The sequence below is a fragment of the Papaver somniferum genome, chromosome 4 (assembly GCF_003573695.1).
Source record: "Papaver somniferum cultivar HN1 chromosome 4, ASM357369v1, whole genome shotgun sequence".
NCBI classification, from domain to species: domain Eukaryota; kingdom Viridiplantae; phylum Streptophyta; class Magnoliopsida; order Ranunculales; family Papaveraceae; genus Papaver; species Papaver somniferum.
Genome location: NC_039361.1, coordinates 153,095,148 through 153,118,087, shown reverse-complemented (window position 1 = coordinate 153,118,087; position 22,940 = coordinate 153,095,148). Strand labels below are relative to the sequence as shown.

At 36.5% G+C, this 22,940-nt stretch overlaps 1 protein-coding gene across 1 annotated transcript; it reads right to left on the bottom strand.

Moving 5' to 3' along the window:
- Positions 1-7,794: 7,794 nt before the first annotated feature.
- Positions 7,795-8,463, bottom strand: LOC113273308. The gene is made up of 2 exons (XM_026523050.1): positions 8,380-8,463; positions 7,795-8,337 (listed from the first exon to the last, which is right to left on the bottom strand). Exons 1-2 carry the CDS (start codon positions 8,461-8,463, stop codon positions 7,795-7,797), a joined length of 627 nt encoding a protein of 208 aa, XP_026378835.1.
- Positions 8,464-22,940: the final 14,477 nt, after the last annotated feature.

The window sequence follows — 22,940 nt, the reverse complement described above, 5'->3', positions numbered from 1 at the left end:
GAAACTCATATATATTTGAAGAAGATGGAGAGCTATCATTCATCGATTTGAGAAAGGATTTTGAAAAAACTCACCTTTTGGATGAGGAGTCCAGATCAATTTATCAGTTTTGTTGTCTTCTGTCAGATCAGGTAGATGAATCTCCATTATCTTCGCCACCTCAGAAGGGTTGAACAGCTGCTGCAGCTTGTTTTCATCCCATATGTGTACCTCTTGTATCATAAGATCCTCCACTTTCATGCTTCTTTGATCTCTTGTTGTTCCTCTATCAGGTTTCTTGTTTGGAATACCTGGTATCCAAGGGTCCTCCCAAACTTTAATTTTCTCTCCATTCACTACAGCCCAACAACATTTGTCTGTCATGTCCTCCCTGACAGTCAACATTGCACTCCATGTGGCTGGGCAGTTAGTGGGTTTTTCGACTTCCCAAAAATTTCCTCGTTTGACATACTTGGCTCTCATAATTTTACCCCATAGACAATCTTCATCCTCCAAGAACTTCCACACCATCTTAGCTATCATGGCCTTATTTAACTGCTGCAGCGACCTAATTCCCAGTCCACCCTTTTCCTTTTCAAGCTCAAATTGATCCCAATTTATAAAATGCATCTTCTTTACCTCCTTTTCATGGCCCCACCAGAAATTTCGGATGATTCTAGTTAGTTGATTAAGTGTCTTCTTAGGTAGCAAAGAGGTAGTCATGTAAAATGGTGGTATCAGACCTAATTCAGTTTTGATGAAAATTATCCTCCCAACATGTGCTAGGAAAATTCTCTTCCACCCTGCAGTCTTTGATGCAAATTTTTCTTCTAGAAATTTTTGCGATTCTATTAGATGAGCTTATTTGAGTAACTGATGTCCCAGATATTTGTCAGTGTTCTCCATCTGCTTCACTCCCAGAATGCCTGCTACTTCTAATCTTCTGTGATTTTCGACTCCTTTACTGAAGAAGACAACTGATTTCTGCATGCTTACACTCTGTCCCGACCAAGCAGCATAGATGTATAAGATGTGAAGTAGAGTCTGTAGAGTCATGTTGTCTAGTGTACCAAATAGTAGCAGATCATCTGCAAACATGAGGTGGGATACAACTGGAGCATTTCTACCTGCTATATACCCATTATACAGTGCATTTTCCTCCATTTTCCTCATCAACCAAGATAGACCTTGTGAACAAAGAATAAATAGATATGGCGATAAGGGGCATCCTTGCCTAAGTCCCCTTTCGCTTCCAAAGTGTCCTTCTGCTTGGCCATTCACTACTATGGAGAAACTAGCCGTACTAATACAGTGCACAATCAGATCACGAGTATGACCTACAATTCCAAAAATTCTAAGGCAGTGACTTAAAAATATCCAGCTTATTCTATCGTATGCCTTACTTATGTCTATCTTTAAAGCAAAAGCTCCTAGGACAGATTTGGAGTTTGACATAGAGTGGAATATCTCTTTAGCTGTCACTATGTTATAGATGATTTGCCTACCAAGAATAAATGCAGATTGAGATTTGTCAACTAGTTTATCTAGGTGACCTCTTATTCTCTGAGCCAGAATTTTTGTTATGACTTTATATGTTATATTAGTCAGGGCTAGGGATCTAAAATCAGAAGGGAAAGTAGGGTTTTTTTACCTTTGGCACCAGCATAATGTTTTTATGATTTAACCCCTGTGGGAGAGTTGTTAAGGCAAAGCAGTGCTGAATAGTCTTTGTGATCTCATCCCCTACAGTTTCCCAACAGCTTTTGTAGAAGATAGATGGCACCCCATAAGGTACTGGAGCTTTTAATCTTTTCATCCTCTTGAGAGTATTCCAACCCTCCTCCTTGGCGGGTACCATTGAGATGCTGGTATTGCTCCTACTATCAATTTTAGTCTCAGCTTAAAGTTGGATTTGGTACATGTCTTCATCAGCATCCTTCTTGAACAGGTCATTAAAATGATTCACCAAGTAATGAATAATGTCAGTAGCTTCTGACACCCAACTGCCATTAGGTAATTTGAGTGCATCAATCTGGTTTTTCTTTTTCCTCTGCATCACAGACAAGTGGAATTCTCTAGTGTTTTTATCCATATTAGGTATCCATTTCATCTTACTTATCTGTTCATAGTACTTATGTTGCATTACATTAAGTTGCTCTATCTCCTCACATAACACCTTCTCTTCCATTCTGGTATCTCTTGAATGGGCCTCCATTTGCACCTTTAGGAGTTTTTCTTTACATTCTTCAGCATCTCTGAATATATTTCCAAAGGTCTTCCTACTCCACTCATTTAGCTTTTGTCCAACATCCAAAATCTTGTTCACAGTGTCTTGTTGGCTTCCAATCCAAGTATTGTGAACCACATCTTTAAAACCACGGTGTTCTGTCCAGTAATACTCAAATTTTCATGTTTTCTCCTCCTCTTGTTGGTTTTATGAGTATTTACTAAAATTGGCGCATGATCACTACTGATTCTTGGTAGATGGAGAACCCCATTATCTGGAAACATGAAAAACCAATCAATGTTGCACACTGCTCTGTCAAGTCTCTCAAAGATAGGCTTTTCCATAATAACACCATTTTTCCAAGTAAAAGCAGGTCTTGTGTACCCATATCTATCAAAGCTCTATCTTGAATGAAATTTCTAAATTAAGTATTCCCATTGCTCATACCCTGTCTTCCTCCTTGCTTTTAACTTATGAAATTTACAACATTTAGGTCACCTACTAAGCACCACAGATTATTCAACTGAGCAGCATAATTTGATAAATCCTTCCGAAACTTATTTCTCAAATGACTCTGAGGTGGACCATATATGCATAAAAGATCCTAATCATTTTCAAACACAGGACTAATTCGACAATGAATTACATTTTTATCAGCTCTTAAAACTTCTAGGTTAACCTCATTCCTCCACAGCACCACACATCCACCACTTCTTCCAATAGCAGGTATATCTTTATAATGATCAAAACCAAGAGTATTGAATAAATTACCAGAATTAGACTCACCAATCATATTTTACGTTAAGAAAGCAACTTGAGGGTTGCAGGCCCTGAGAAACGCCATCAGATTGTGGACTGTCGAGATGTTTCTCAATCCTCGACAGTTCCAGGAGAAGATCAGCATTTTCCTTGTGGCTGATTTTGAGTAGCCACCACACCTATTTGAGCAATTGGGTTATGTATAATCTTCTTCGATGGGATATCGATTTCCATAGGACTTACCGCTCTCTTCGTACCACTTGAACAACCTTCATTACTATCTTCACCTTTTTGATGTCTTGTGGTTCTCGCTTCTCGCTTCCACCCTGATTTCTTCTTTCTTGTACTGTTTTCTGCCGTCGCTGTTGAAGAAGATGATGTGTTGTCTTCTGAAATTTGCTTGGTGTAGGATAACATTTTGGTTTAGATTTTATTTCTCTATTTGGTTGGGTAAAAACAACGGTTCTTCGATATTGTTTTCTAGCCTGGATCCGACTGATTTACTCGTTTCATAATTAGCTTTAAGGTGTTGTTTACCCACTTTCAGAGCGTGTGTACCATACCCTCCTCCTGTCCTAGTTGGTGCATAATTTGCTTTATTTGCTTTCCCTGTCGAAAAACTCTGTTCCACCTTCTGCTCCTCTGCTAAATTGTTGTTATTAATACCAGGTAGATTTTTTGGATCTGCTGCCGTCTTGCTGCCATTTACTTTTCATGTACCAGTCTCAGTTACGTCCATCTTACCAGCATCATTGTTTGTTTTGTTTCTTTCAGTTATCTTATCATTTAGCTGTGCCCTTCCATTGTGTAGACCCACTGACTCAGCCTTTCCATGTACCTCTCTTCTAGCACTGTTGGATCCATCCATCCTTAATGCCTTCAAATCCAGATGTAAGTACTGTGTGTCATCCATCTCGCCTTCCATTCTATCTTTATTCGTCAACGTTTCTTGAGCATTCACATTCAATCTTTTGAAAGCATGTATACAGTGATTGATACTGATGATCCCAGGATCACTTGACTTGTAATATGCTCTGATTTCTTCATTGAATCTAGCCAGTGATTTTTCGTTCATTCTTTGAACTATCTCTTCCGCACTGAGAGATAAATCTTCCTCTAGTTTCTTCGATAGATTTGGACATTTTTTAATTTGGTGACCAAAGAAACTACAATAAAAGCATAATCTAGGTAGTTTTCCATACCTGAATGTAATCTTGATCTTCTTTTCTAATTTAAGTGTGATCTCCATGTCTTTTGGTAATGGCCTTGTTATGTTCAACCAACCCTTACCTTAGCAAATATCCCCCATTTCTTTGACATTTGTTGATCAATTGGTTTAGGATCTCCAATGATCTTTGAAATTTCGAAAACCTTCCAGGCATTCATCATACTAAATGGCAGTCCGTATATCTGAATCCCAAACACAACAAACCTCTTCTAGTAGGAACCCATCAACTCCCTTCTCCATTAACATCAAGTCTTCTTTTATAGACCATGGAGTTCCTTGCATAACAGCAGCTTGATCACATAGCAGAGCAAATCTTACGTTGTAGTGACCATTACCTAGATCTGTTATTGATATGATAACAGACAGTTTCCAAGCCTTCGACAAGACTTCATTAAGTATATTTATGTTATACTCCCTGCCTGAGATAAATTTGAAAACAATATCTTTATTATGTTCATTCTTCATAAACATAGGTTTGAGGTTCTTCAACATACTTTCTTCCCTCACCAGTTACTTCTACCTCTTCACCATTACTACGTGATCCAGCTTACATCTTTCAGAAACACTAAGTTCAAACAAAGAACCTACCAACACCCTAAAAGAAAACCTAGATCGGAGAACTAAACTAAGAACCACTGACGAAAGAGAAAACCCAGAACAATCCCTTCAGAAGAAGGAAATAAACTCACAGATCTGTATAACAAACACCCATGAAGGATAGAAAAAAATCATCAAAAACGATGAAGAAAAAATTGCACCTTGACTAAGTCAAAATAGCGACGGCCAACATTGACCCTTATTTCCTAAAACATAAATCTACTAAGTTATTGATGATACTTCATTACCAAGGAAAGTTTTCAACGCATAATGTCATCATATAAAACGTAACAGGGTGTATTGACTGCTTAATTTTGCATAGATATACTAACCTATGTCAAAAAAAAATTAGTTAAATAATTGTGTTATAAAATTATTTTTAACTTTATTTTCCACTTTCTAATACGTGTCAAAAAAATAAAAGGGACCACATATTTAAAGTATATGGTCCGACCACATCGTAGCCGCACCGCCTGATGTCACATTGCAGACAGATGCTGAGGGGTGGTCATCCTAGAAAAATGATATAACTAATAGCCGAGTTGCATTTGTACGATACTACAAAGGTTGATGCAGTTAAAGTACGATAAATAATCCCTAGATATTTCCACTTGGTGCTTAACAAGGGTTTCACTAAGGAGCTACAGGATGGCTGGAGAGGATGATGAAGGTTCAGAAAGAGTAATTAAAATATATACTTAAGATCATAATGTTATGGTTAAATTTGTGTGTATATAAAGTAGTTATTTCCGTCTTAGCTCAAATGGCAGAGCGCATGGTTTCAAACATGTAGTTGTGGGTTCGACTCCCGCGGATGGCATAGTTATTCGAGTAAATTAGAACCTTAGATGCTTCGGATACCATTATATAGTGGACACTAGGTATACATGTAAAAAACCTTTTATCTCAATACATTGTTTTCTATCAAACTGAAAGTTGATTGCCCTTGCATCACACCTGAAGTTGTCCTTATACGCGTAAATTCATACATCATTAATCGATACAATATTCCGAGTTGATTGCTTTTTACTCATTTTCTCTGTTGTACATCAATCTAATGCAATGACAACCATATTCTTGGGGTTATTTAATCACATTTATGAATTTGTTAGATTAGACGCTGGAAGTGTAAAATGTTTTGTGACATTAATGGGACCATGAATGTTGAGGAGGCTTGATAATGGGTCTACTGTTACTATTAACTGCTATATCCATCAAGCACTTCACTTTATTATATACTTTATATCTGTTTTGGAAAAAAAAAGATACCATCACTTTTTCGATTCAGAGTATTTTTAAATTAAAATGAAAAAAATGATGGTACCTCTTCTCCTGAATCCGAGGGAGCATTTTTTTTATTATTGCACAAAAATCGGAAATCTGTAAGTAATTAGAAATGAGATGAGAACTAATAGCTGAAATAACCCATGCTCAGATGATGTTGAAAGGTGTGAGAAATCGGCGGTAAAAGGATATGGTTGTACTTGATGAATTCTAATGGCTTCTCTGTGGAGAATAGGGATTTGGAGTTATTCTGTTGATGAGATATGCGGTTGTTCTAAAACACAAATGTATATCTCTCATCCCTTAATTAATGACTTGATATGTTATATTACTCAGGGCTAGGGGTCTAAAATCAAAAGGGAGAGTAGGGTTTTTTTTACCTTTGGCACCAACACAATGTTTGTATGGTTTAACCCCTGTGGGAGAGTTGCTGATGCAAAGCAGTGCTGAATAGTCTTTGTGATCTCATCCCCTAAAGTTTCCCAACAACTTTTGTAGAAGATAGATGGCATCCCATCAGGTCCTGGAGCTTTTAAGCTTTTCATCCTCTTGAGAGTATTGCAAACCTCCTCTTTGGCTGGTAGCATTGAGATATTGGTATTGCTCCTACTATCAATTTTAGTCTCAGCTTGAAGTTGGATTTGGTACCTGTCTTCATCAGCATCCTTCTTGAACAAGTCATTAAAGTGATTCACCAAGTAATGGATAATGTCAGTAGCTTCTGACACCCAGCTGCCATTAGGTAATTTGAGTGTATCAGTCTGGTTTTTCTTTTTCCTCTGCGTCACATACAAGTGGAATGCTCTAGTGTTTTTATCCATATTAGGTATCCATTTCACCTTACTTCTTTGTTCATAGTACTTTTGTAATGACCCGTCCCTCCACCGATATTGTCCCCGCTTAGCCACTGTGGTTATCCGGCAGTGTGGGGTTTTCAACGTACATCGGTGCGGTAATCCTGCAGAAACTTCCAAGATGGTCACCCATCCATGGATTACTCCTGCCCGAGCACGCTTAACTACATAATTTTCTACCAATTCTGGAGCCAATTGTGCTGAAAAGGCCTCGGTGTTAGGAAAGGACAAATCATTACTTATATTCTATTCAGCCAACCACTGCCGAATATCGGGGTATTACAATACCACCACCTTAAATTGGAGTCATCCTCGACTCCGGAATATATCCTAGCCCATATCTCCGACGTTCCCTCCCCCTCATGAGAAGCACCTGGACCAACCCCGTCCAGCGTACCTTCCCATCCTCGGAAAGTGACCCGTCGTCGGCTCTGATACCATTTGTAATGACCCGTCCCTCCACCGATACTGTCCCCACTTAGCCACTGCGGTTATCCGGCAGTGTGGGGTTTTCAACGGACATCCAGCACAAATTTCCCGGATGGTCACCCATCCCTAGATTACTCCCGACCGAGCACACTTAACTGCAAAATTTTCTACCAATTCTGGAGCCAATTGTGCTGAAAAGACCTCGGTGTTAGGAAATGGAAAATCATTACTTATATTCTATTTGGCCAGCCACTGCCGAATATCGAGGTATTACAACTTTTGTTGCATTACATTAAGTTGCTCTATCTCCTCACATAACACCTTCTCTTCCATTCTGGTATCTCTTAAATGGGCCTCCATTTGCACCTTTAGAAGTTTTTCTTTACATTCTTCAACAACTCTGAATATATTTCCAAAGGTCTTCCTACTCCACTCATTTAGCTTTTCTCAACATCCAAAATCTTGTTCACAGAGTCTTGTTGGCTTCCAATCCAAGTATTGTGAACCACATCTTTAAAACATGGGTGTTCTGTCCAATAATACTCAAACTTATTTGCATGTTTTCTCCTCCTCTTATTGGTTTTATGAGTATTTACTAAAATTTGCGCATGATCACTGCTGATTCTTGGTAGGTGAAAAACCCTATTATCTAGAAACATTAAAAACCAATCAATGTTGCACACTGCTCTGTCAAGTTTCTCAAAGATAGGCTTTTCCATAGTAACACCATTTGTCCAAGTAAAAGCAGGTCCTGTGTAACCCATATCTATCAAAGCTCTGTCTTGAATGAAATTTCTAAATTCAGTATTCACATTGCTCATACCCTGTCTTCCTCCTTGCTTTTCACTTATAGAATTTACAACATTTAGGTCACCTACTAAGCACCACGGATTATTCAACTGAGCAGCATAATTTGAAAAATCCTTCTGAAACTTATTTCTCAAATGACTCTGAGGTGGACCATATATGACTAGAAGATCCTAATCATTTCCAAACACAGGACTAATTCGACAATGAATTACATTTTTATCAACTCTTAAAACTTTTAGGTTAACCTCATTCCTCCACAGCACCACACATCCACCACTTCTTCCAATAGCAGGCATATATTTATAATGATCAAAACCAAGAGTATTGAATAAATTACCAGAATAGACTCACCAATCATATTTTCCGTTAAGAAAGCAATTTGAGGGTTGCAGGCCCTGAGAAATGTCATCAGATTGCGGACTGTCGAGATATTTCTCAATCCTCGACAGTTCCAGGAGAAGATCAACATTTTTCTTGTGGCTGATTTTGGGCAGCCACCACACCTATTTGAGCAACTGGGTTATGTATAATCTTCTTCGATGGGATATCGATTTCCATAGGACTTGCCGCTCTCTTCGTACCACTTGAACAACCTTCATTACTATCTTCACCTTTCTGATGTCTTGTGGTTCTCGCTGCTCTCTTCCACCCTGATTTCTTCTTTCTTGTACTATTTTCTGCCGTCGCCGTTGAAGAAGATGAAGTGTTGTCTTATGAAATTTTCTTGGTGCTGATAGACTTAGGTTGAGATAGGATAACATTTGGGTATAGATTTTATTTCTCTATTTGGTTGGGTAAAAACAACGGGTCTTCGACATTGTTTTCTAGCCTGGATCCGACTGATTTACTCGTTTCATAATTAGCTTTAAGGTGTTGTTTACCCATTTTCAGAACGTGTGTACCATACCCTCCTCCTGTCCTAGTTGGTGCATAATTTTCTTTATTTGATTTCCTTGTCGACAAACTCTGCTCCACCTTCTGCTCCTCTGCCAAATTGTTGTTATTAATACCAGGTGGATTTCTTGCATCTGTTGCCGTCTTGCTGCCATTTACTTTTCCTGCACCTGACAGAATGTATACAGTGACTGATAATGATGATCCTAGGATTACTTGACTTTTAATATGCTCTGATTTCTTTATTGTATCTAGCCAGTGATTTGTCGTTCATTCTTTCAACTATCTCTTCCGCACTGAGAGATAAATCTTCCTCTAGTTTCTTCGATAGATTTGGACAGTTTTTCATTTGGTGACCAAAGAAACAACAATAAAAGCACAATATAGGTAGTCTTCCATACCTGAATGTAATCTTGATCTTCTTTTTTGATTTAAGTGTGATCTCCATGTCTTTTGGTAATGACCGTGTTATGTTCAACCTAACCCTTATTTTAACAAATCTCCCCCATTGGTTCTGGATCTCCAATGATCTTTGCAATTTCAAAAATCTTCCTGACACTCATCATACTAAATGGTAGCCCGTATATGTGAATACCAAACATAACAAACTTGAAGTCATACTCTTCTAGTAGGAACCCATCAACTCCCTTCTCCATTAACATCAAGTCTTCTTTTACGGACCACGGAGTTCCTTGCATAACAGCAGCTTGATCACATAGAAGAGAAAATCTTGCGTTGTAGTGACCATTACCTAGTTCTGTTAATGATATCATACCAGACGGTTTCCAAGCTTTCGACAAGACTTCATTAAGTATATTTATGTTATACTCCCAGACTGAGATAAATTTGAAAACAATATCTTTATTATGTTCATTACCAACTTCATTTACCTCCTCTAATTCTTCATAAACATAGGTTTGAGTTTCCTCAATATACTTTCTTCCCTCACCAGTTACTTCTACCTCTTCACTATTACTACCTGATCCAGCTTCCATCTTTCACAAACACTAAGTTCAAATAAGGAACCTACCAATACCCTAGAAAACAAAACCCTTGATCGGAGAACCAAACTAACAACCATTGACGAAAGAGAAAAACCAGAAAAATCCCTTCAGAAGAAGGAAACAAACTCACAGATCTGTGATAGATAACAAACACCCACGAAGGAGAGAAAAAATAATCAAAAACGATGAAGAAAAAATCGCACCTTTACTAAGTCAAAATAGCGACGGCCAACATTGACCCTTATTTCCTAAAACATAAATCTACTAAGTTATTGATGATGGTTTATTACCAAAGCAATTTTTCAATACATAATGTCATCATATAAAATGTATAAGGGTGTACTGACTGCTTAATTTTGCGTTGATATACTAACCTGATGTCCAAAAAAAATTAGTTAAATAATTGTGTAATAAAATTGTTTTAAACTTTTTTTCCACTTTCTAATAAAGTATGTGGTCCGACCACATCGTAGACACACCACCTGATGTCACATTGTAGACAGATGGTGAGGGGTGGTTATCCTAGAAAAATAATATAACTAGTAGCCGAGTTGCATTTGTACGATACTACAAAGGTTGATGCAGTTAAGGTACGATAAATAATCCCTTCATATTTCCACTTGGTGCATGACAAGGGTTTCACTAAGGAGCTACAGGATGGATGGAGAGGATGATGAAGGTTCAGAAAGGGTAATTAAAATATATACTTAAGATCTTAATGTTATGGTTAAATGTGTGTGTGTATATAAAGAAGTTATTGCCGTCTTAGCTCAAATGGCAGAGCGCATGGTTTCAACCATGTAGTTGTGGGTTCGACTCCCGCAGATGGCATAGTTATTCGAGTAAATCAGAACCTTATATGCTTCCGATACCAGTATATAGTGGATACCAGGTGTACATGTAAAAAACCTTTTATCTCTATCCATTGTTTTCTATCAAACATATACCAATATTTTTTTCTCCGTAGGAGAATATAACGAAAGTTGATTTCCCTTGCATCACACCTGAAGTTGTCCTTATACGCGTAAATTCAGACATCATTAATTGATAAAATATTCCAAGTTGATTGCTTTTTACTCATTTTCTCTGTTGTACATCAATCTAATGCAATGACATACTTATTCTTGGGGTTATTTAATCACATTTCTGAATTTGTTAGATAAGACGCTTAAAGTGTAAAATGGTTTGTGACATTAATGGGACCATGAATGCTGAGGAGGATTGATAGTGGGTCTACTGTTACTTTTAACTGCTATATCCATCAAGCGCTTCACTTTCTTATATGCTTTATATCCGTTTTGGAAAAAAAATACTATCACTTTTTCGATTCAGAGTATTTTTAAATGAAAATGAAGAAAATGATGGTACCCCTTCTCCTGAATCGGATGGAGTATCTTTTTTGTTATTGCACAAAAATCGAAAATCTGTGAGTAATTAGACATGATATGAGAACTAATAGCTGAACTGACCCATGCTCAGATGATGTTGAAAGGTGTGAGAAAATCGGCGATAAAAGGATATGGTTGTACTTGATGAATTCTAATGGCTTCTCTGTGGAGAATAGGGATTTGGGGTTATTCAGTTGATGAGATATGCGGTTGTTCTAAAACACAAATGTATATCTCTCATCCCTTAACTAATAAAGTTTACTCTATGCATCCCCATTGTTATACACATGCATAACAGCGTGTCTTTTTTTATCAGTGTTAAACATAATGCTGCATTATATATTCTGAAACATGCATGAGTTGTATAATAGACTTTCTAATCACTGAAGCTTAATGTTAAAGAATGTTACATTTACACCATCATAATTAGAATAACATTGTTGTTTTTACTGCAATTATGATAAACTGTCATGTATTGGCAAGACAGGAAGAGCTTTATACGTGAAATCAATTTGGGAATGCATTGGAAGAATGAGCAATGAAAGTTAATTATGCTTCTCAAGGGGTGCATACCTTCCCTTGCACCGTCCTGCTAATTTCATAAGGTGCACTGAGTTGGAAATCCAGTATGAAATAACATGATACTAATTTAGGAAAACATACTAAATCTCGATTGTCTCTCAAATAGTTTTGCAGTTTTCGTTTTTTTCCAACGGATAGGCGAGTATTCTACCATTATAAGAGAAAAAAACTATTTCAAGAGTTATTAGTAAACGTTTGGGCATGAATTGAGCAGAATTATCTATACTCATGAATAAGGTGCCAACATATTTAGTGCAACAAAAAAGGCAGGCGATGGGATGAAACCCAACAAAAGAGGTAAGTCTTATCATGCCATCATTGTTCATTGGTGGTACCAAACATATGATTGACATGTATCAAGATTAATGGCGTATAACACGTTTTGATTACCATCCAGATATTTTTTGGACAATGAAAATGAATCCCAGTTGGGTGGAGATTAAAGACGAGCTCCTGCTACATCAATATGCTTATGATCGTTCTAATGTAATAACCCGTGTCTTTGATTTACAAAGAGACCATTTAATAACAGAAATAAAAACAAAAAGTGTTTTGAAGTGGTAGTACATGTGTTTACAATTTAATCACGGGTGGCCTCATAAGGACACTCTTTTGTTTTTGGAAAATCCTGAAAAAACTTGAACAATGGAACAGGTTAAACATTTTGTTTGTAACGAATTTTCATATGAAAAAACTGACCCAATTTTTTTCTAACTATTAGGAAATGCACAGTACATGGTCCATGTATTAAGGACTTTATGTGCATGGAAAATGGAAAATATAACGGAGATTATCCAAGGAAACATGTTGATAGTATAAGCATGGATGAAAGTGGATATTTATCTATCGTCAATGTAATGATGGAAGGCATGCAATTTTCCATAATGTATAAGGACAAATATTATTCCATATAACCCATATTTATCTAGAAATTTAACGACAATATTAAAACTGGTGGGGGAGTAAGGGTCATCAAATACATACACACATACACACACACATACATACATACATACATACATACATACATACATACATACATAAATACATAAGTAGATATCTACAAATGTCATGATGGTGCATTACTTTAGATTTCAGTGACTATGACGATGCTTAGTAATATATTGATGCAAGATACATTGGACCAAAAGTAGTTAATATCTTGTATCGGTATCGTATCGGCTGGGTACGATACACTTACACAAAAGATTATATCGGTTTTTATAGGTGATACATCATTAAGAATATAATTTTAAATATTTACCAATGTTTGAATCTTATAAAACTTGAAAAAGCGGGGGTCTAACAACCACACCCAATATTTCACTTAGCAATCTGTATGGACAAACTCCAATATACTTTCTAGAGAATCAACTAGACATTTAGACTTAATCTAGACAAAAAGTATATCAAAGAGTTTATATCTTTATCTCTCGATTTAAATCTTACTCAAGCAAACTGCGAGTCTCAATATAAATACAAGAGAGATAAACTTGGATGGTAGCAAATACCAATATCCAAGTGTCAATCAATTTAAATCAACAACCAAAGGGTCGGATATTCTAATTGATTGAACAACGCACCACCTCTGATATTTCAATTATATAACAAAATATAATGCGGAAAAGAAATAACACAGACACCAGAATTTTGTCAACAAGGAAACCGCAAATGCAGAAAAACCCTGGGACATAGTCCATATTGAAAACACACTGTATTAAGCCGTTACAGACACTAGCCTACTCCAAACTAACTTCGGTCTGGACTGTAGTTGAACCCCAACCAAACTCACACTGATCCAAAGTACAGTTATGCTCCTACGTCTCTGATCCCAGCAGTATGCTACATACTTGATTCCCTTAGCTGATCTCACCCACAACTAAGAGTTGCTACGACCTAAAGTCGAAGACTTTAATAAACAAATCTGTATCACACTATAAAAGTCTATGATAATAGATGAATCCGTATCCCACGAATATATCTATGATTTTTGTTCCGTCTTTTGATAAATCAAGGTGAACATGAACCAATTGATAATCCAGACTTATATTCCTGAAGAACAGCCTAGTATTATCAATCACCTCATAATAGTATTAATTGATGCAGCGAAAAAAGATATTGTGGAATCACAAACGATGAGACGAAGATGTTTGTGATTACTTTTTATCTTGCCTATCAGAGATAGAAATCTCAAGCCAATTATTACAATTGTACCCGTACGATAGAAACAACAAGATCACATCACACAACTACAAGAAAAGTAGTATCGGTCTGGTTTCACAATCCTAATGAAGTCTTTAAGTCGTTAACCTGGTTTAGAAGAAGAAACCAAAGGTTAAAGGAGAACCGACTCTAGCTTAGCAAACCTAGTATCACACAGAATGTGCGGGTATTAGGTTTCCCAGTTGCTAGAGTTCTCCCTTATATAGTCTTTCAAATCAGGGTTTGCAACCAATGTTAGCTTAGTAACAAAGCATTCAATATTCACCGTTCGATGAAAACTTGATTAGATTCAAGCTAATATTTATCAACCTTTAGATCGAAAACATAGCTTGTTATACACAAATGAAATGCACGTTCCTGGGCTTGTTTAACCGTTCCCAAACTTGTACATTAGTTGGTTCAACAGTAGTTAACGAAATGGTTAGCCATATGATCACTTTCATATCAACCATATTCTTCTTCTCCATAACTAGTTCAAATGACTCAAATGAACTAGTTAGAGAGTTGTTCAATTGCAAGGAAATCTTATGTACTACATAACACACAATTGAAGCAAAAACGATTTGATTCACATGAATCGGTTCATGAACTCTATAGCCACGGTTTGCAATTGCATTCCTTAGTTTATAAAGATAAGTTCACTAAACATCGTTTTTAGACATAACCTACTCAAGTTTGCCGACTGGGTTCGTGCACTTTAGTTCCCGGATGGAGTTCACAAACTCCAGCAGAAATTCTCAGGTTTGAGAACTTCGCCAGTTCGCGGACTTAGCTCACGCACTACTCCGGTTTACTTGATCAACAAAGTTCGCAAACTTCGGTTCAAGCAATAAGGACTTATACATATATGTGTTTCCACAATAATGCTTATATCCTCCAAATGGTTATATAGTCTAAACTCTCATTTCTATCATTGAAAAATTCTCAGAGGACGTTATATAGTTGTTATTCACAAACCATTTCTCATCAGAGCAATTTTCAAAGTGATTGAAACATAACATGACTTTCATCACTAGGTAAAGATGAACTTGGCTAAAGCGAAAGCTTTACCAACACATATTTCGAGAAATGGATAGGCGAGGTAAACTCGGCTCGAAATACCAAATGTGTATAATCTAAGTCTATATAGCATAACGACTTTTTTCTCAAGATAGGAGATAAATAGACTTTTGAGTGATAGATAAGTTCATGTATCCACATACCTTTTAGTCGATGAAGATCCACCAGTTCCTTGAGTAGTCCTTCGTCTTGTATGAAGATTGTCATGGAGTTCTTGAGCTCAACTACACTTTCTATCCTACTCCGAGACCTTAGTTATAGTAGACTAGAAATCAAGACTTATAGTTTTGATCACTAACATTGAAAAACATGCTTGAGATAGCAACGCATGCGAGTTCGACCGAGCAATGCTCTAATAATCTCCTCCTTTGTCAATTTTAGTGGAAAAACTATCAATACATATGGAGTACAAAAAAATATATAAATAAACTTTTGTAGCTCCTATTCCACATGCCTAATATTCAACATTACTTGAAATCTTCGTCACTCTCAAGTACTCCAATTATCCCAAAGGTTGTAAGTTTAGCATCATCGTTGTTTAAAATCCGTATCTATAACAACGAGAAAACAAGAGTTCTCAATCATTGTTATACAGTGTCATAGTATCATTACACACCGTCAAAGTTCAATTGTATCACAACTTTAACAACAATGCTATGGTGATATGTCACTCCCTCTTAGTCAGTATTCCATCTCACATGGAAACCACTCCCTCTTACATATTGATCCGAAAACCATATGTATTTGTAGTGTGAACTACATATTAATTCTCCCCCTTTTTGTCAATAAAAATTGGCAAAGGTACAAGAACGGGATCCTAATGAAATTTCTGAAAGAGACATTTCATGACCAAAAGAAAGCATATATCATCTTATTTAGATGCAATCATAAAGCCGAAGCTAAATGCATTCATCAAGGAGTTTATTAAGATACAAGATAACCCCTAAAATATTCCACAGCCGCACTCCCCACAAAGATTTGGCAATTAAGCACAAGTTCAAAAGAACTCTCCCCCATAATATGTCATTCCCGAAAGAAAAACAAGAGCGACCTTAATTTCAAAAACAAAAGAAGGATTTCTTTGGACATAACAAATTACATACAAATATGAATTTGAATCCAAAAAACTCAATTAAATTAATTATAAGAGAACCCATGATTCACTTAATTGGAAATGTTCAGCACAAGTAAACTTATGGAGACTTAAAAATACTCAATTAGATTAATCACAAGAAAACCCATAATTAATCTAATCGAAATACACAACTAAACTAATCGCAAATGTAATCAATTTAATTGGTCATGCTCGACACGAAGTATCTCATGGAACAACAACCATGCCAAAACAATGACTCAGTCGATAGAGCTCAATATAAGACACCTTGTGTAACAACACAGTATGTACACAAATTGTGGATCGTAGATCGACCTAATACCGTGGAATAATCAAGGACTCATTCTATTTTCCGTCACCATTTGCACAATGACATCCAATAGACATAATCCTTGAACACAAAAGATTTTAACCTATCTTCCATCAAAAATTGACATAATAGGATTAACTTTTGTATTTTTAAAAAGTCAATTCATTCTTTCATCAATACATACATATCAACTCACGAATGACTTTACTTTTGACAAAGTATGGGACAATCAAGTTCACGGACGTAAACGCACATATCCCATAATAGTATTGCAATATATAAAACCATAAAGATTAATACTGCAAAAGTCATCTTCCAAACAAATTTAGAATTTAAACCAATAAATCTAAAAACATGAAGATGAAAACATTGGACATAGCTATGTGTAATCACAATAATGGCTATTCCAAACTCTAGTTATTCTTCTAAGTAAAACAAGAAAAATAGAAGATTTACTAGGCAATAAGGCCTTTAAAGAATTCTTTATCGTCCCCGAACTCTTTGTCATCAACCGCCATTGGAACATAAGGTTCATTAAGATAGGAGTTTATATCAATAAACCTTCTTGGCTGATATTGTCGAACCAGGGCCTTCTGAATCTCATGAGTCTTATAAACAAAAGCCCTTATTTGTTGAATCTCCTTTTGCATCTCCTTCAACCCATTAAGAACATCATAAAACTTCTGAGAATTTGAAGGAACGGCTCTTGGCTTCCTCACATTCTTTCTTTTACTTTTCAATGTTGGAGATAATGGAGATTTTTCTTTTTCCTTCGTGATTGATGACTTAACAATCATATTAACATCTTTTCCATCAGAAGACATCATGCTTGGAGTATCTATAAATGTATGGGTTTGTGAGAGGAAATCGCAATTTGCTTAACAAGTAGTCTTGAGATAAAAAGAGGTTTCAGAGAAGGAAAAAAGGAATGTAGGGTTTTGAAACCTTTAAACAGGTTCTTGCACGACCAACTCTCAACCCTCTGAAGAGTAGAATTGTCGATAGTACCCTTTATTTTGTTTGATAGACAAAAATAAGGAAATTCTAAGAAAAGAAAAAAAAACTTTTCCTAAAGCCTGAGAGGTACAAAATCATTGTCTTTTTTTATCAGGCACATGAGACAAGATTTCAAAACACAACACAATCAAGTTGCATTGTGGTGAACAACAATTTTTCCACCATTTTCCTCTTGAGAGGAATCTACATACCTCTGTCTATCAAAAAGACTCGACCATACTTTCTTCAATGGTCTTGGTTTATCCTTGGAATCTAACTTCTTAGACGAAGATAAAATCCTACATACCTCAGCGGTCTTCTGAGCAAGTTTAAGCTTTCTTGCTAAATGATTTGCTCTTCGTTGAAGTTTGTTGACGTGCCTTCGTTGGTGTTTGTATTTGTAACACGTCATGACCCTTTAACGAACAATAAGAACACGTCAAGTTAGGATAAAAATCAGGCTTTTGGGATGTGCAAGCAGCTAGGCGCATGGTGGAGCCTGAAACATTACATACAGAGTTTCCAAATGATGGGTCAACTTTGTCTTCCAGAATAGTTGGATTATCTTCTGAAAGAATATCAAGATTGATGTATGTATTACTACAATAATCAAAATCAATATTTTCACCACGAAGTGCAACACTTGATTTATCGTCTTCATTAGAATCATAGATGTCAGACATTTCATCAATAGTTGCAGCAAGACCTTTGTTCCCAGTGTATTTTCTACGATTTGGGCACTCGTTTTCAAAATGACCAAATCCCTTACACTTAAAGCACTGAGGCATATCCTCGTCATCAGTTTCATCAGTATCCCTATTTTTAGGAGGAACACGATTATGAGGTTTGACTGATGCCTTAGGTTTATCTCTGGAGAATCGTTTACTGCTCTTCAGCAGAAGATCCCTAAACTGTATTGTGATCATCAAGACTGATTTTTCAAGATCTTCATCTGATGAATCTGTCTCAAAGTGATCATCTTCAGAGATATACACTTTTTTTACTTTTATCAAGTAATTTAGTGTCCTTTAGTGCTTTGAACGCAACATCCTTAGATTTGGATGAATGTTCGTGATTAAAGATCTTAAGCTTCCCAACCAGCGCATTTCTGGAGAGATTATCCAGGTTATTTCCCTCAATGATGGAATGCTTCTTAGAATCGTATCTAGATGGCAGCGATCTGAGAATTTTCATCACAATGTCCTTTTCAGGAATAGTCTTACCCAATGCAAAAGATGCATTAACAATTTCAGACACTTTCTGATTAAACTCATCAAATGTTTCTTCATCTGCCATACGAAGGTTTTCCCAATCGGAATTAAGGTTTTGAAGCCTAGCTTCATTTTCACCGGTATTTCCTTCAAATACGGTTTCTAAGATATCCCAAGCTTTTTTACACTTAGTGCAATTTGACACATGGTGCTGAAGATTTGGGGTAATCGCATGTATAATGGCATTCAAACCGTTAGAGTTTTTCTTTGCAGCATTTATCTCGGCAGGGGTGTATTCACCAATGTCCTTGGGAACGTTTACATCTCCAACTGCCACAACGGGAGCATTATAGCCATTAACTACATACACACATGATTGAAAATCATGGGCTTGAAGAAAATATCGCATAACAATTTTCCACCATAAGTAATTAGAGCCATCGAAGACTGGTGGTACGTTTATTGAGATAACACCTCTGTCCATAGAGTCAGATTGCTACAAACCCAGACTTGTAAGGTCTTAAACGTGTTTGCCTAATCTGATACCAATTGAAAAAGTGGGGGTCTAACAACCACACCCAATATTTCTCTTAGCAATATGTATGGACAAACTCCAATATACTTTCTAGAGAATCAACTAGACAGTCAGACTCAATCTAGACAAAAAGTATATCAAAGAGTTTATATCTCTATCTCTCGATTTAAATCTTACTCAAGCAAACTGCGAGTCTCAATTTAAATACAAGAGATATAAACTTGGATGGTACCAAATACCAATATCCAAGTGTCAATCAATTTAAATCAACAACCAAAAGGTCGGATATTCTAATTGATTGAACAACGGATAACCTGTGATATTTCAATTATATAACAAAATATAATGCGGAAAAGAAATAACACAGACACCAGAATTTTGTTAATGAGGAAATCGCAAATGCGGAAAAACCTCGGGACCTAGTCCAGGTTGAACACACACTTTATTAAGCCGCTACAGACACTAGTCTACTCCAAACTAACTTCGGTCTGCACTGTAGTTGAACCCTAACCAATCTCATACTGATCCAAGGTACAGTTATGCTCCTACGTCTCTGATCCCAGCAGGATGCTACGTACTTGATTCCCTTAGCTGATCTCACCCACAACTAAGAGTTGCTACGACCCAAAGTCGAAGACTTTAATAAACAAATATGTATCACACATAAAAGTCTATGATAATAGATAAATCCGTCTCCCACGAATATACCTATGAGTTTTGTTCCGTCTTTTGATAAATCAAGGTGAACAGGAACCAATTGATAATCCGGACTTATATTCCCGAAGAACAGCCTAGTATTATCAATCACCTCACATTAGTCTTAATCGACGCAGCGAAAAAAGATATTGTGGAATCACAAACGATGAGATGAAGATGTTTGTGATTACTTTTTATCTTGCCTATTAGAGTAGAAATCTCAAGCCAATTATTACAATTGTACTCGTATGATAGAAACAGCAAGATCAGATCACACAACTACAAGAAAAGTAGTATTGGTCTGGCTTCACAATCCCAATGAAGTATTTAAGTCTTTAACCTGGTTTAGAAGAATAAACCAAAGGTTAAAGGAGAATCGACTCTAGCTTAGCACAACTAGTATCACACATAATGTGTGGGTATTAGGTTTCCTAGTTGCTAGAGTTCTCCCTTATATAGTCTTTCAAATCAGGGTTTGCAATCAATCTTAGCTTGGTAACAAAGCATTCAATATTCACCGTTAGATGAAAACCTGATTTAGATTCAAGCTAATATTTATCAACCGTTAGATCGAAAACATAGCTTGTTATACACAAATGAAATGCACATTCCTGGGCTTGTGTAACCGTACCCAAACTTGTACATTAGTTGGTTCAACAATAGTTAACCAAATGGTAAGCCATATGATCAGTTTCATATCAACCATATTCTTCTTCACCATAACTAGTTCTAATGACTCAAATGAACTAGTTAGAGAGTAGTTCAATTGCAAGGAAATCTTATGTACTACACAAGACACAATTGAAGCAAAAACGATTTGATTCACATGAATCGGTTTATGAACTCTATAGCCACGGATTGCAATTGCATTCCTTAGTTTATAAAGATAAGTTCACTAAATATCGTTTTTATACGTAACCTACTTAAGTTCGCGGACTTAAGTTCCCGTACTTAAGTTCCCGGATGGAGTTCACAAACTCCAGCAGAAATTCTCGGGTTTGAGAAATTCGCCAGTTTTCGGACTTAGCTCACGCACTTCTCCGGTTCACTTGATCAACAAAGTTCGCAAACTTCGGTTCAAGCAATAAGTACTTATACATATATGTGTTTCCACAACAATGCTTATATCCTCCAAATGGTTATATAGCCTAAACTCTCATTTCAATCATTGAAACATTCTCAGAGGACGTTATATAGTTGTTATTCACAAACCATTTTTCGTCAGAGAAATTTTCAAAGTGATTGAAACATAACATGACTTTCGTCACTAGGTAAAGATGAACTTAGCTAAAACAAAAGCTTTACCAACACATATTTCGAGAAATAGATAGGCGAGGTAAACTCGGCTCGAAATACCAAATGTGTATAATCTAAGTCTATATAGCAAAACGACTTCTGTCTCAAGATAGGAGACAAATAGACTTTTGAGTGATGGATAAGTTCAAGTCTCCACATACCTTTTAGTCGATGAAGATCCACCAGTTATTTGAGTAGTCCTTCGTCTTGTATGATGATTTCCATGGAGTTCTTGAGCTCAACTACACTTTCTATCCTAGTCCGAGACCTTAGCTATAATAGACTAGAAATCAAGACCTATAGTTTTGATCATTAATATTGAAAAAGATGCTTGAGATAGCAACGCATGCGAGTTCGACCGAGCAATGCTCTAACACTTTTGATGGGAGGTGTATCGCGCATTCTACGTTTAAGATCCCCAAAGAAATAGTTGAAACCGATTTTTGTGGAATCGATAAATAGGATACATATGCTAAACTCCTGAGACAAGTGAAGCTAATTAATTATATAGACGATGTTCCGATGCGTCATAGACTTTGTAGTGAAGGAGTTGATCGAAAAATCGTGATTGTCGGGTTCATAAAAGACCATGCGGAGAAGTTTCAGGTACTATGTGCCGAGATTTTGGGAAATTCATGTTATCCCTGGAGGGTGTCGGGAATAAATCACTGGATCATGGATGAATATCATTTCTTTGGAAAGACGTCATTATGATAAACCTTAATCAAAATATTGTATGGATATAATTATGTTCGAGCGGGAAAATGTCTCTTTTGCAAAATTCTTGGTTGAGCTACGAACCTGGGCAATGTTATATTTACCATTTTGTTTCATATATACTTCGGTATTCCTATGTTGGATATTATAGGTTGGTGATAATTCGAAGAAAGTTGTTGATCCTACCGAGTTAGTGGGTAGGTTATTCAATCATAGTATTGAGATGTCTTGCAACCAAAAAAGATCTCTGCAATGGTACAAGGTTATTGGTTATTAAATGTGAATGAAATGTAACCGAAGCCCCATCTCTAACCAGTGACAAAGCCGAAAAATATGTATTTATCCAAGGCGTCAGTTCCCCGTCACTGCGGTGTTTGATATGGCCATCAACAATATGTTGGCATAAATATGTACACTCTTATATTTATCCGTGGGAAATTCTATATAACACTATCAAGGTATACCTAAGGATAACTATGTTGATAAAAGAAGAAACTGCAGGTCTTTCAACAACCAATGTCTACCCCGAAGTTTTGTATAGAACAACATCAGAATTGTAGATGTTGTTTTTTAATAACAAACTACGTAGTATATCCTAATTAGTTAATCTTATATGGATTTTTTTTTATCGTTTAATTAGATTGATTAAAATGAGAGATTAGTTTTACCTGAGTGCAACATCCATGAGGAAAGTTAAAGCTGGAACAGAGTTCTGAAATGGCAGAAGCAAATGTGGGTGAGGTGTTGT